At 38.9% G+C, this 14,148-nt stretch overlaps 1 protein-coding gene across 4 annotated transcripts in view; it reads left to right on the top strand.

The window, feature by feature from the left end:
- Positions 1 to 14,148, top strand: part of lig1 (ligase I, DNA, ATP-dependent) — a 32,723-nt gene that overhangs the window by 15,744 nt on the left and 2,831 nt on the right. For all 4 annotated transcript variants that reach the window (XM_077724964.1, XM_077724963.1, XM_077724962.1 and 1 more), the window contains 8 exons: positions 4,177 to 4,287; positions 6,641 to 6,712; positions 7,801 to 7,945; positions 8,024 to 8,106; positions 8,954 to 9,106; positions 10,089 to 10,142; positions 11,956 to 12,099; positions 12,440 to 12,532. In XM_077724964.1, coding sequence (XP_077581090.1) covers positions 4,177 to 4,287; positions 6,641 to 6,712; positions 7,801 to 7,945; positions 8,024 to 8,106; positions 8,954 to 9,106; positions 10,089 to 10,142; positions 11,956 to 12,099; positions 12,440 to 12,532 — 855 coding nt within the window. The remainder of the gene's footprint in view (positions 1 to 4,176; positions 4,288 to 6,640; positions 6,713 to 7,800; positions 7,946 to 8,023; positions 8,107 to 8,953; positions 9,107 to 10,088; positions 10,143 to 11,955; positions 12,100 to 12,439; positions 12,533 to 14,148) is intronic.

Here is a 14,148-nt window from a genome sequence, read left to right as displayed (position 1 = left end):
ATGCATATATTTAAAAAAAAACAGGATTTGTTTACATCAAATATTAAACAGTTAAAAAGCATTCAATTATCAACATCGTTTTTAATGAGAACAATGTTATTGATCACCCTGTTTTTTTGCCAGACAGATCTGAGGTTATCCTGATTTATTTGGGATTTATGGTGTGCTTTGTTGATATTCATCACAATAAATATCTGTACACACATGTCAAATACCACCACTATACACTCTGTGCCTCCTTCTGGATGCCTGCACGTAATGACGTATAAAACTCATCAGTTTCAGGGAGACATTTGAACGGTAAAGTCCATATGATCAACATCGGTTTCTGCCAAAAAATAAAGTCAATTTCCTCTAATAAAAGTGAACAAGTTTCTCAATTGGCTTCCCTATGTGATCAAGTTGCAACACTGATGTACACCGTGCTTCTTGGTGAATTATGCAGTGTATGATAATTCCCATCTGTTCAGGGTTGTGCTCTTTCACCCTACCCTGAATTCTCTTGAGCATGCTGACATTTTTCCAGTTAGATTTGCTGATCCATCAGTGGTAACATTAGCAAGGCTACTTCAAGGTAACTAGTGCTTCTGTATGACCGCTGACACTCTTAAATAAATCTTTTCCACGTGTTTTTCTCTTTCAAGGATACCTTGACCAAAAACTCATCCGTTATCTTGAAATTGTCATTAATCCCTCTGCTGAAAATTATAAGATGGGCAGTGTCCTTTATATAACTGCTAAATATTGCATAAATGACTAGGCTTTTTTGTTTTGCTTTCTAGTTAAGTGTTCTTCAATTACTTCAATACAGCGAGTCACTGACCCGCATCATTAGCCATTTTTTCAATTTTTAAAACAAATATTGCTGTCTCTACCTAGAATTGACAAAGGCTTGCTGGCTTTTGCTAGTTTGAATGCCAGGAAATAACTTGTCTTTGTGCTTGCTTCTTGAATGGAAGTTGCTCGTATAAATGTGTTTTGCTGAGTCTGCAAAATAGCTACTGACCTGTCAGTGGTAGTCGTCTGTTCTAATCAGCATTCTTGGTAGAAAATTTATGGCTGATGGTGTATTCTTTTAAAACCACAATGGTTTCTTGGAAAATTATATGTATAGCCTTGGACCAGACTTTCGTAAAAATGTATTCAATCGTCCGTTCTTTACTAAACGCCTGGCCTTCAGTGGCGACTTTTCTTTGCCTTAACATTGCTGTTGTTCTGATCCGACAAGTAAAAGAACGATAACTGGAAATGGCTCAGGTGCTGTAAAATCAAGACACTATAACACCTGGTTTTGAAACGTTTGTACAGTAATCCCTCGATTAGCGTGTCTTCACTTATTGTGAATTCACTACTTTACGAGTTTTTTCCGCTAATACCTTTTAGACGGCCCCACAAAAACATCAGATATGTAAAAAATGGAATTTTATGCATTAAGCCCTAAAGTCTAAATGTAGCCAAAGAGTTGTGGAATTGAGTTATGAGCTTCGTCACAGAATTAAATGAACTCGTCGTTAAAGTACCACTGTGTTTACGAAAAGAAGGCTCCACCTCAACTTGTTCTTCATCAAAGTATCGGCCATTTCGCTTGGTCTGTAGCTGCAATTTTGTTTGCCGCTTAGATGTGGAGACTCATTTAAGATGACAATTCGGAGACAATTTGCTGGACCCACTCTGCTAGTCGGCCCCCGAGGTTAACCGAGAGTGAGCGCTCGCATCTTCCGTTCCTGCCGAGTTTGTTTTTTTTCACCCCCCTCCTGTCTAGTCGAGAGCTTCAATTAAAAAGAAAATGAGGCAACATGAGTTTATTAGAGCCCGTCTTATTCACGCTCGTTGGGACATGGCTGTTATTGAAATGTCAGCCGTATATCTCTAGGCTGGGGCTTTAATTGCGTTAAAATATTTAATTGACTTACGCGCATGATTGTGTTGCTCATTGGAGATTGTGTGTTTGTTGCTGTAGTTGTCATTCACACTGCAGATTAGCTACGTTGAGTGATGTCTATCTGTCCCCTTGAGAATGAGGTTCGATGAGTTGTCGATTAGACACTGGGTGATTTTTTTGATTTAAAAAGGAAATGCTTCCAGATGATGTAGTAGCAATGCTTCAATTTCTTTTTGCCAAAAATCTCATTGACAAATTGTCCAATTCTTTGCTGGCATGTCTAAATATCACCAAATATACATTTTTATACCAGTTTTGGTTACCAACTTAAGGATATAACAAACATTCTAGTCCTCATCTGTGATATCCGATATAAAGAGTTTACCCAAGTAGGCAATTACGCCATCCAACATGCTGTGTTCCATCTCACTGTCAGGATGAGAGTTGTCGTCTTGGGGTTCCATAAGAGTGATCCCAGCTTTGATGAAAGCTCAGACTACAGTGCTCGCCAACAATTTAGCCTAGGCAGCCAATATCCATTCCAAATCGTCACGTAGTTCACTGCCTGCCAGTCTTTGTAACTAGGCTTGCCATCCGACATCCATCGCTTCTACACTGTTCGCAATGCTGCTTCACCCGGCTGCTCTTTTGTTTTCGATCCATGGCTTGAGTCCATCTTCCAAGCTTTCACACCCTCGTCCTGGTGTCATTTACGTCAAGCCTTTTTATCTACATAGCTAGCTGTATGGTGTTTTTTTTTCTTTGACTATTGAGTGTTTTTGAGGGTTTAAAGCGTTATGAGCACACAGAAGTCAATTGCCTTGCCAATCGTCTTGGATGTTTTCAATGGATTTAATGTCATACTTGGAGTACACGGGCTATTTGACCACGAGAAAATGAACGTCCGCTGGGTTGACGACAGCAATTAGTGTCTCAGCAAGAAATTAAACCAGTCAGTCAAGCGGTCAGGCTAATACAAAAGTTTTAATTTAGAAGATAATTTGAATGTAGAAAATGTGTTATTGTGCAGGGTTGATCTTGGCCGGTTAAATGAAGACTAAATTAAAACTCTAATTTATCCTTTATAGCCAACAAATGTACATCTTGAAACTTATATTTCATCAAATTTACATCGACAAATAAAATGCAGATGGTCCTACAACCTAGCAGCCGTTTCCTTCATTGTCCGAAACCGAAAACCTGCTATGGTGTCATTCCTATCTCATCTTTTTGTGACTTTTTAATGAAACCTCTACCTCGCACCCGTGCCTCTCACCCATTGGGGAATGCTTTGATACATTCTTGTCACTTTTTTTTTCCATTTTAGCTCCTCGCCTCTGGTACCTTAACTCACTTTTTTTGTGCCTGTCTTCTCAGTTTTTGTGTTTTGAGCTGTCGGCGTCTCTTTATCGCCTTGGCGCAGCTTCTTCTTTTCCCCCTTTTGGCGCAGCCTGACTCTTTCACCAACCCATGTTTGGCTTTCTTCTCATTCTATTCAGTTTGTTTTTATCTATACTGCTCCTCTCAGTCTCGCAATCCTTCGTTTAACTCTGATGTTGAATGCAATGCAACTGATTGACTATTTTTGTCTCTTGCTGTTTTTGCACCGGTAAAAAAAAAAAATCCACAGTTGCTCAAATGTCCTAAAAAGTAACAAGGGGTTGCCACGGCGACGTAACCTCACAAAAGATGTCTGTAGTGAGGTCGCTATCGAGGAGTCGGCGCTTTGCATTTCAATGAGCCACAAGTGTCGCAGCGTTAATATAGATGCATTGGCCATTCGTTAAAGCCAACTTCAAAAGTAAGTGCTTTTTGCTGACATGCTGTGATGAGACAGGTGTCAAAAGTACTTGTTGCACTGAGTCATAATTGAAGAGTGTGATATATGTAGAAACCATTTCAAGCGGGGGAATGGTATGGGGGAACTTGTACCTATACTTAACCCCATTTATTACAGGTGATTAGTTCCAAACCAACACTTATAAGGTTAAAACTCGAACATAGAGACAAAAGTGCAGCATTTTTAAACTGTTTCATCCTTTTAAATTACCTAATTTTGAAAAACTTAGTTTTCTTTCGCAATTATTTTCCCTCATAAGGTTGAGTTTTCCTTTAAACTCTTTATTAGTGGCAGCTAGTTGAAGTTCACTGTGTTGCATGAGTCTATGACCTTTTCAATATGGTGGCTGAGGTCCATTTGTTTGACTTAATTTTGGATAAGAATATTGACTGCTGAATTCTCACCCTACTTTTTATTGGTATTATTTTTTAAATAAACGCTTATGTCTCTAAAGGTGAAGAAAGACTCGGTAGTCTCTTGTGTGCTGGACTCGGAGGCAGTGGCATGGGATCGTGAGAAGAAGCAGATCCAACCCTTCCAGATCCTCTCCACACGTAAGCGAAAGGTAAGGCCCAAAAGAACCAAAAAACTACAATCTTACATATATATGTTCATTAATATGAATATGTTCATTATTATGTGCTCTCCCTTATTAAATAAATCAAAGTCAAACTTTCATAATTGAATAAGGAGGAAAGTAATGTACTTATTTACAAAAGTTTGACGTTTCACATTTCAAAGAAAAAGATATGGTAGTTATTGTGATAATTATTGACTGATATATTTTTTTATCATTATAATATTTTTTGTCGTCGTGTACCATCCATTGTCAAATAAATGAATAAATATCAGATTGCTGCCACAATTCCAGAATGTAAATGTTCAGAAGCTATTTCTCATAAATGGTTGTTCAGAAATTCTAGTATCTGGTGGGTGATGGTGTATTCTCAAATAAGAAATTAGAACACTATAGTATTTTATAAAAATTAAAAAAAACACTTAAGGCAAAAGGCCAAAGTAATTGTGGTTACTAAGCTTGTATATATCTCTTATTCTTGAGTTTGATTTATTTAATAATGGACAGCACATATTAATGAATATATTTCTATTCATGTTATTGAACACAGATATGTAAATCTGTAAGATTGTAGCCGAGGACTCATTTCCATTTTCAGTCCCTTGTGTAGGTTGAAGATAAATTATGACACACACTAGACACACACACACACACACACACACACACACACACACACAAACACACACACACACACACGTAGCACAGTTTTAGACAGCATTGTGATCGCAATTTTGTTTGTCCAAGATTTAAGATGATTGACGAAGAGGTTCAGAGATGGGAGTTCACATTTGTTAATTGGTATTGACTTCCCGGTATGTGCGGCATGAACAAAGAAGATGCTTTGGCTGAATCCACTCTTTTTGAAGGGAACTACTCAGTCACCTCTAGAGCCAGCCATTGTTGATGTGTTGGAATTTTTTGCACAAAATCTTGCAGTGGAGGAGGAGCTTTGTGTTGGAAGATTTTGTATACCAAGGTGGCATATGGATATTTAACAGTATCGTGCCAGTTCAGGCATTTGTGCTTTTTTAATACAATGGTCGTGCGTTTTTGGCTTTCTGTCCAATACTTCCTTAGCTTGCTTATAATTGGTTTCAATTGATTTTACTGCTGTTTTGCAGTCCGATGACCAACTTGTTAGGCAGTAAGTCACGTGTGATATTAAAATTAGACAGTTTGGTCAGCAGTATCTGGTGGTTGATGGTGTCAAATGCCTTTTAAAAATCAATGAAGACCGCACCAATGACCCTCGCTTTTATCATATAGATGTTGTAACAATAGTAAGGATGTTAAAGAAGTGGTGCTGAAGAGGATATGGACAAAGGGTCTCAAGAAGTGAGACGGTCCAGTAGCAGAAGGCAGAAGGCGAAGTAGATTGATAAAGCCCTGTCAAATGGAGGGACAAGAAGGAGGGGTGAAGATGAGATGGCGGAGGGAGAGGCTTTGTGTGATTGCAAATGTCAGCCAGAGCTTTTTTCACTTTTGATCAGAATAATGGCATTGGGATACGGCACAAATCACATGGACGAGTCGTCCTCTCCTCTGTCTCGAGTCCCGTTTCCTGCTGCTGACACGGACGCAAATGAAGAAAGGGCAGGAGGGATGAGGCACTGGTGCTAATGGAAGAACGTCAAGATGAACGTTGTTGTCGTGCTTTTATTCTCAGGGACGCCTCAACCTACACAGTAGTCTCACCATTATATGGAATGTCATTCTTATGCACTAAAGCAGCTCTACCCTTCACATACTGATGGCGCTATTGCCAGTGCACACAGTGAGTTGACAGGCAACGTTGTGATTACATATATACTGTAATCAATCATATGCGTTGTGAGCAAAGCTGTTGGATTATACCATTAGTATTTACAGACAAATTAGTTTTAGGGTGTTTTCCCAGGGCAACATAGGATGGCCAAATTGTCTTCCCAATGGCCTGTCGTCAATGTGGCAAATGCAGGAAATATTTAAATTTATATTTGCAATGTGGAGAATGGGAAGTTTGCACCCCTTATCCTACCCCCATTAAATTTGAGAGAAAAAACATTAGATTTCTGCCATATTTGAGACTTAATGAGCCATTAATCAAGTACAAAAAACTGATTCATATCTTTATACACATCTGAATTGAGGAATTGTGTATCGGCCAGTACAAATGTTTAATTATCAGATGCAAGGCTGTGAAAAGGTAAACGTTGATTGCAACACAGTACTTTGAAAAAGATTGTTTTAGAAGTCCAAGGTCGGACATTTAAGTTGGTACAAAAATGAGTTTCACAAGCTTTTTGTTTTTATCGATAAAAATTAAATGGTTGTGTGCTTTTGTGTGTCTTTTTTTTTGCAGGATGTGGATGCATCTGACATCAAAGTCCAGGTGTGCGTGTATGCCTTTGATCTCCTCTACCTCAATGGAGAGGTAATTATTCCAAAATGACTTCAGGTCATCACTAGAACAGGCCACGTGGTGCAAAGCACTTACCATTTTGCCTCTTAGTCTTTCAGAGCCAATGATGCGTCTCTTTACGTATGCCTACTGTTTCCCTACATTTGTCACTGGTAGACATCCAATCCATTTAAAATGGGAGGGCTTTTCCCAGTTCAGATTGATCAAATATCTATCGCCATCAATGGCAGCCAATGAGCTAATTTTTGTGAGTCCTCCGAGAAGTTGTGAATCAGTGTTGTGTGCATTTCTTTTAGGCACATGATTGGGTAGTAGATGTGTTTTCTGTGCTTATCGCCACTCCACTATGTTGTTGTGCCTGAATTCCAATGACAATGCTGCTGGGGGTCATAAGCAGATAATGATGCTCATGCTCATTGTAATTCCTGCGCTGTGTGTGTTTGTGTATCAGGGAATTAGATTGTGCCACATGAGCTGTGTGTGTTTGTGCCTCCCTCCAAGTAAGACACAATAGGCCAGCAGTCTTCCAAAAGTTGTATCCGGCAAAATGCAAATCAGCACAATAGTGCCCAAAAGCACCCCCCCCCCCCCACACACACACACAAACACCCCAAGTGGACCGAAACAAATTAGCTAATTAAAACAGTAACGCCTAATATGTGCCATTACGTGGCCTAACACAGCTATAACTTGTTTGGCGCTAGATTATTCTGTTGGTGTAGCAATTCCAATCTCTCCGTCATTGCTTTGTTTGAATTCAGAACACCACGGTTGGTCCACCATTATGTAAAACGTATGCTATTCATTTTATTTATTCAAGTCACTTAATGCGTCTCTGGACATTCTACAACAGTAGGTAACATGTTGTAAAAGGTGGACTGGCATTTTTGCAATTCATAGCATCCTCTAGTGCCAATTAAAGACAAAATATTCAGGAAAATTGGCCACCAGGTGTCCATGTTCATGATGTTTTTCTTTGCGTACAGTTTGTCTGCTATGTGCTTTTTGTTAGAACGTGTTTGTTGGTTCCAAGTTGTTTTGACAGCAGTTCAATGGTGCCCAAAACATGGAAACATTTTGTAATGTATCTGTTTGTTTAGTCTCTTGTACGACAACCGCTGTGTCGGCGTCGGGAGCTACTCCGAGAATCCTTTGCCGAAGTGGAGGGAGAGTTTCTATTCGCCCGTTACCTCGACTCGGACAACACAGAAGCTATTGCAGAGTTCCTGGAGCAGTCTGTCAGAGGTTAGTTGTTGTTGTTTGTTGTGTGTTTGTGTTTGTTGGAGTTCCTGCATAGCTTGACAAATGTATGTTGTGACCCAGACTCGTGTGAAGGCTTGATGGTGAAAACTCTGGAGAAGGACGCTACCTATGAAATCGCCAAGCGCTCCCATAACTGGCTCAAGGTGAGTACGCCCTTTGTACACAAGGCTTAACAGCCCATTACGTGACAGACTTTATTTTGGACCAATAATAGGCACCTTGTGAAAGGAGGTCAGTCCATCCCTGATGAGGGGAGTGCTTCTTTCCATATAAAAAATTGAACCCTAAGTTCTACTCCTTTCTTTTCCAACTGTCCCAAAAATTCAATGGATTGATGACAATAAACTTGCTGAAAACCCTCAATAAACAATGTCTGATTAAAAAAGACAAAATTAACAGGAATAAACATTTTTTTTTGGAATGAGCTGATTAGAATAACATTTTAATTCCAACTGGCGTAGCGATAAAAAAATTGAAAAATGTTTTGCTAAAAATGCAAAGGGAATGACCTGGAGAATCTGCTGCTTTGCTTCCAAAATGCTAAAATGCCGATTTCTTTTTTAGAAGATTTCAAGGCTTGTTAATGAACTCTGCCTAGGGCAACGAGCTAATTATTATTGAATGTTTAACAGGTGTGGTAGACAGATAACAGTTTTTTAGATTTCATTGTTGAACATCGGCAAAGTTTCACAGGAATGTTAACCCATTTCCTGTTAATGAATTCCAACTTTTTGGGATGAACAGATCATTACTTGCCTTTTACAGTTGGTGTAGTAGACATATATTGAACACAATAACTTGAGATTTTGATTACAGCTGTGTTCAAAAACAAACAGGGAGTCCTCCATTTTGCTTCCAAATGACAAATTTCTTCAACCGGAAAAAACAATCACCAACCAAGATTTAATTGGCGCAGAATCAGCAATGCAAATGCTTTACCACCATCTTTGTTCCAGCTATTTAACAAGTCACGTTTTGTAATTCTGTCAGTTAAAGAAGGACTACCTGGAAGGTGTTGGCGACACGATGGACCTGTGCGTTATCGGCGCCTACTTGGGAAAAGGCAAGAGAACGGGCACATATGGCGGTTACCTGCTGGCTTGCTACGATGAAGAAAATGAGGAGTTCCAGGCGGTCTGCAAGGTATGTAGTCAACCACGAAAACTATAGTAGAGCTTATTTGGAGATCTGATTTAGTGCTTTTAGGTTGGGTCTGATTTAATAGATTAGAACTTTATTTTATTCCTTATTCGGGAAATTCCCTTGGTTGCAGTAGAAATACAGACACACAAGACATTGTAGACCTAGCTAAAAAAAACTGGAGCCACACACAGGAAGTCCACAAGTTGGGGACCTTCTGCAGACTGAGACTGAGGTTAAATATGCAGAATCGCTCTTTCAAGATGACCCGCAGTTACCTGTTAGTTTCTGACATTCACTTTTCGTCTGCAGCTCATTTTAGACAACCTACTAGTTCAGCCGAAATGAATACCGTTCTCTAGAGGTTGTATAATACCTTCGTCTTTTTTTTTTTTACGATGTATCATGGCCTCCACTTCGCAAGACTAGTGAAATTGTTTCATGATAAAACAAATGACCTCATCACGTCTAGGCATAGCAATCAATTGATTGAGAATTGGGTCCATTGCCTTTAATCAATTGTTGACGGAATGCTCAGTGTTCACAGTTTCATCTCAGTGTGTTTACTCCTTAGTTTGGGTTGGCTCAGATGCTGGGTGCTTCTGCAGGAGTGTTTTCTTTGGATATGTTTCTTTAGCTTTGTGAGTGTATGCTTTGAATTGTCGCTTTTGGTTGAGTTTAGATGTGTGTAAACAAGGACCGTGCTGCCTATGTTCCCTCCTGTCTCCATCTTCCCAAAAAACCTTTAATCCGTCCTTTTTTACCACTGTAACGTCTTTATCCACAGCAAACGGATTTGTGTGTGTAACGCTGCCAGCAAAACACACATTTATTCACACATTGATCTCTGTCCAACACCTGATTTCTTCTGGTGTTCCAGTCAAAGTAACACTAGCATATCAAGAAGTTTTTATTTTTTATTTTTTTATTAAATCAATAAGTTAGACTTCTTTGTAAGTGACATTTTTTTCTCCATTCACGCCAGATTGGAACCGGCTTCGATGACCAAGATCTGGAACAACACTACAAGTTCTTAAAGGTAAAGTAAGATTTAATATTGGGAAATAACTATAATAGTATAACAACCAGGATTGGTAACTGAACAGGGTAATTAATATCTGCATTATTCTTTTGAAGAAAGTGGACCATCAAAATTTACTTATAAATGAAAGACTCAGTTATGTAAAGATGTATACATTCTTACATTTTCCACATTGCTTATCATCACAAGGATCGGTTTGAGTGTCGGAGCCTATCCCTGCAATGTTCTATGTAATTTTTCATATATACATATGAGCATAAAAATTAGGAAGTAAAATATACATAAATACTTTGGCAAATCAGTCTTCTGCCTGGCCTTATTTAGACTTTTAGAGATTCCATTGAAACCTGCGATCAGAGTAGTGTATGTTGTTGCTGAGAAAAGTGCATGTAATGACTCATCCAAAAGATGACTCACGAATATACTGGCCACTTTTCGACACTTGATTCCAGCTGCAGATAGAAGAGCAGGCCTCCAAATTGTAATGGATTCTAGAGAAAATACACCAACTAATCCAACAGCTTTGTCTTGTATAGATTTTTAAAGACTCTTTAGACAGCTTCAGTCAAAGCAGCACATGTTGAGTCTTAAATTGTTCAGTTCCCAACGTTGTGGTTTTTGTCATCATCGTTAATCCTCTGAACGTCTAACAAAATCAGTTTATTGACATTGTGTTGTTTTCTGTTGTTATTGACTATTGTTTATCTTCTAAGACACCATTGCAGTTACAATTTGTTTTCCAAACAGTAACTCCTTATCTAATCTGGCAAATTGTAAAATACAAGAAAGCTAATCCATGACGGTCATACTACGGACTTAAACCACCTGAAAAGTGGACAAAATCTTAATGCTGCAGATTATATTCCCCCTGATAATAGAGAACATTTGATTAACCCTTTTTTGGCATAAGTGGTCATAATGCTTAGAATTCAAACAAATCTATCTCAAAAGACAACACCAACTGCTGACTTTTAAAACCCTTGAAACTACCATTTTTATTTTCTCAACACTTTAAGTAAATAATGCTATATATAAAAAAAAGGCTCCAATGGAATTTAAGGTGCACAATCAAACTGATTGCGGCAAAAAAAAAAAAAATCAGAGGTTCTCATTCGGCTTGATCACATCCCACTGGGCTGCTTTGTAATCAAGCGCTCCTTGTGAACATGATGAATGGCGGATTAAGGCAGGCTGATGGGAGCTCGGCTACAACATGATTGGCCGCACTCACACTTTGGCGGGAGGCCAATGTTGCAAGTAATGTGGACATATGGTGTTTGCAGCCCAATAATGTTCCTATATTTCTCCTACATACATGTTTTGTGCAACTAAATACTTTTAAAAATACATTATATTTGTAATTCATCTGTCCACATACTGTAATGTGGATATAGGTGCTTATCTAATGATGCCAAATATGTAAGTTTAACATTTTCTTTGAATTTAAACTATATTTTTGAATCGGTAGTGTTTTCAATTGAAATATAATTTTAAAATTCATTTGCTTACAATAAGATGCCCAAAAATGCCCCAAAAATCAGATTTAGCTTTCATTCGCTGATTTTGGCTCCCGACTCAAATGGATTGGATGTCGAGAGTGAGAAACTAATTTAAATTCACAGCATACGGATGAAAAAAGCCCCATGATTGGACGTCCATCACCACAAATAGAACCGAAAGAGATCGTGACTCAGCTCAATATTCAAGTCTTGAATTATTTGTAAAAATGTACCACTGAAGCTGGCGACATGCGGATGGATGTTCTATAATCGTTTGCTATTTAATGAATGAATAAATGTATTTCAACCAGGAACATATCCTACCTAAGCCCCGCCCTTACTATCGTGTGGACCAATCAGCCGAGCCTGAAGTGTGGCTGGATGCTGTGCAGGTTTGGGAGGTGAAGTGTGCCGACCTGTCACTGTCACCCGTGTACAAGGCAGCCATGGGATTGGTCAGTTAATAGCTTATAACATTTCTTATTTCCTATTTTTTCCATAATGTTCTTCACACACTTTAATGCTTCCACCCCCTTCTTCTTTTTCTAACCTTACCATCCCTTTTTCCCTTTATTCTTCTTAAATGTTTTTCCTCCTCGTTTCATCCCTCCCACTCATCATTCTTCCTTAGCTCTCCTTATTTCCTCCCTCTCTACACTTCCACTACTTATTCTTGGTTGCCTCTGTATTTATTTCCTTGCAATTTACTTCTCCTTTGCTTCCAATTTCATTCCCCATTCACCTTTTTCATCTTGATTCCACTGCCTCATGCTCCTTTTCTACTCTCTTCTTCAGGTGGATCCAGTAAAAGGAATCTCCCTACGTTTCCCTCGCTTCCTTCGCATCCGAGAGGACAAAAAGCCAGAGGACGCTACCAGTAGCACTCAGGTGAGCCACATAATGACCAGCTGCCTTTTTAAAAATACGACAACCCCTCTTTGCAACGTTTGTTTGTGGCCTCCCCCAAAGATCCGACCTGTTAAGTTCTTTCAACTTCAAGGTTGAATGCAAGTACAAGGGCGAGGCGGCTTTACTACAGGCTGTATAACAGCATGTTTACTGCTGGCTTCTGCCTAATAAAGTGAGCACAGGAAGCATGGTATATTGTACAGCACCCTCACATAGACTCATTGATATAATAACACCGTTTTCAAACCAAACATCCAACCAGCTTGATATGGATGGATAGATAATTGGCATTCAACTCATGTTTTTTTTCTGTTTTTCCTAAAACCCCTTTTCCATTGCCGCCTCGCCCTTGTGTTTGGGTTATGGTCGATTCTTTATGTTTCCACAAAGCAATGAAACTGTTACTAAACAGGCACCAAGTCCTTGCTGGGCCAAGCAACGTCCAGCGTAGGTGTTAGTGCGTCAGAGGGAGAAGTTATTGTTAAGATATCTGCACAGGCAGGAGCATAAAGGTGTCCCCTCAATCAAAATAGTTTTAATTTTTTTTTTATCAAGAAAAATATTGCTAAGACAAACCATTGGTGGGAATAATCTTGCTGAGGTAATATTCAAGGTGTTTATGATTGAGATAAGGTCAATCAACCTATTTTCATTCATTAGACAAGGGGTAGGGAAGCTATGGCTTGGGAGCCACATGTGGCTCTTTTGATGGGTCCATATGGTTCTCCGCCAACCTGTGATGTAAGATATGGAAATTGCTGGTGAGAGTGCACCAATAGGAAGCGTCACATTCATTACACTCTTCTTCACGCATACTCGCATTGATCCTTATTGATTAGCAACAGCGTAACAATATTGTCAAAGAATGCAAAGACTTTAAAAGTGGGGGAATTACCAAAAAAAGTACATCTTTTCTTTTAAATTCTGTGCATGGCTCTCAATGAATAACGTTGGAAAATATGAAATGTTTAAGGCTCTCTCTGTGAAAAAGGTTCCCGACCCCTGCATTAGACACAATGTGTGTATTTCAGTCTAAATGTATTTTGATAATTTCCAAGTCCAATTTCTATAGAAATTCTGTTGGGCTGTTTTAAAACTTTCGTGGCAATTCCTTGTTAACTCATGGGCGTTCATTCGTCCCTTCCAGTCAGCTTGGATTGGACAGCACCAACAATGAATGGCTTAATAATGACTAAAAATATATATAATATTATATAAAGAAGTGAATTTGTGGTAATCGAGGGAAGACTGTATTTGGAACAATCACTCAATTATCCAACGACTGAAGTGTTTTGAGAATATCCCTGAAGGCTACGCAAGACTTCCTACAGATATATCATTTCATACAGATATATCATAAAGTGATTTAATGAAATTTTTTCCCCCTCTAACAATTACTCAGTTGTGTTGTGCAGAATAGTATTTCAGACTGTCATTGAGGCAAGCATGAAACTTGATTAGAGGGACAACTAAGGACATTCCAAACAATTACTCAGTTGTAAGGATGTGTGATTTCCGAGTATCCCTAGAGCCGGCAGGTTACTTGATTAGTGTGGGGAGAGTGATAAACTGGGCAATTTAAGAAATATATATAT

Source organism: Stigmatopora nigra, chromosome 9 (genome assembly GCF_051989575.1).
Source record: "Stigmatopora nigra isolate UIUO_SnigA chromosome 9, RoL_Snig_1.1, whole genome shotgun sequence".
Lineage (NCBI taxonomy): Eukaryota > Metazoa > Chordata > Actinopteri > Syngnathiformes > Syngnathidae > Stigmatopora > Stigmatopora nigra.
The sequence above is the reverse complement of the archived record's forward strand: the minus strand, read 5'-3'. Positions and strand labels throughout refer to the sequence as shown.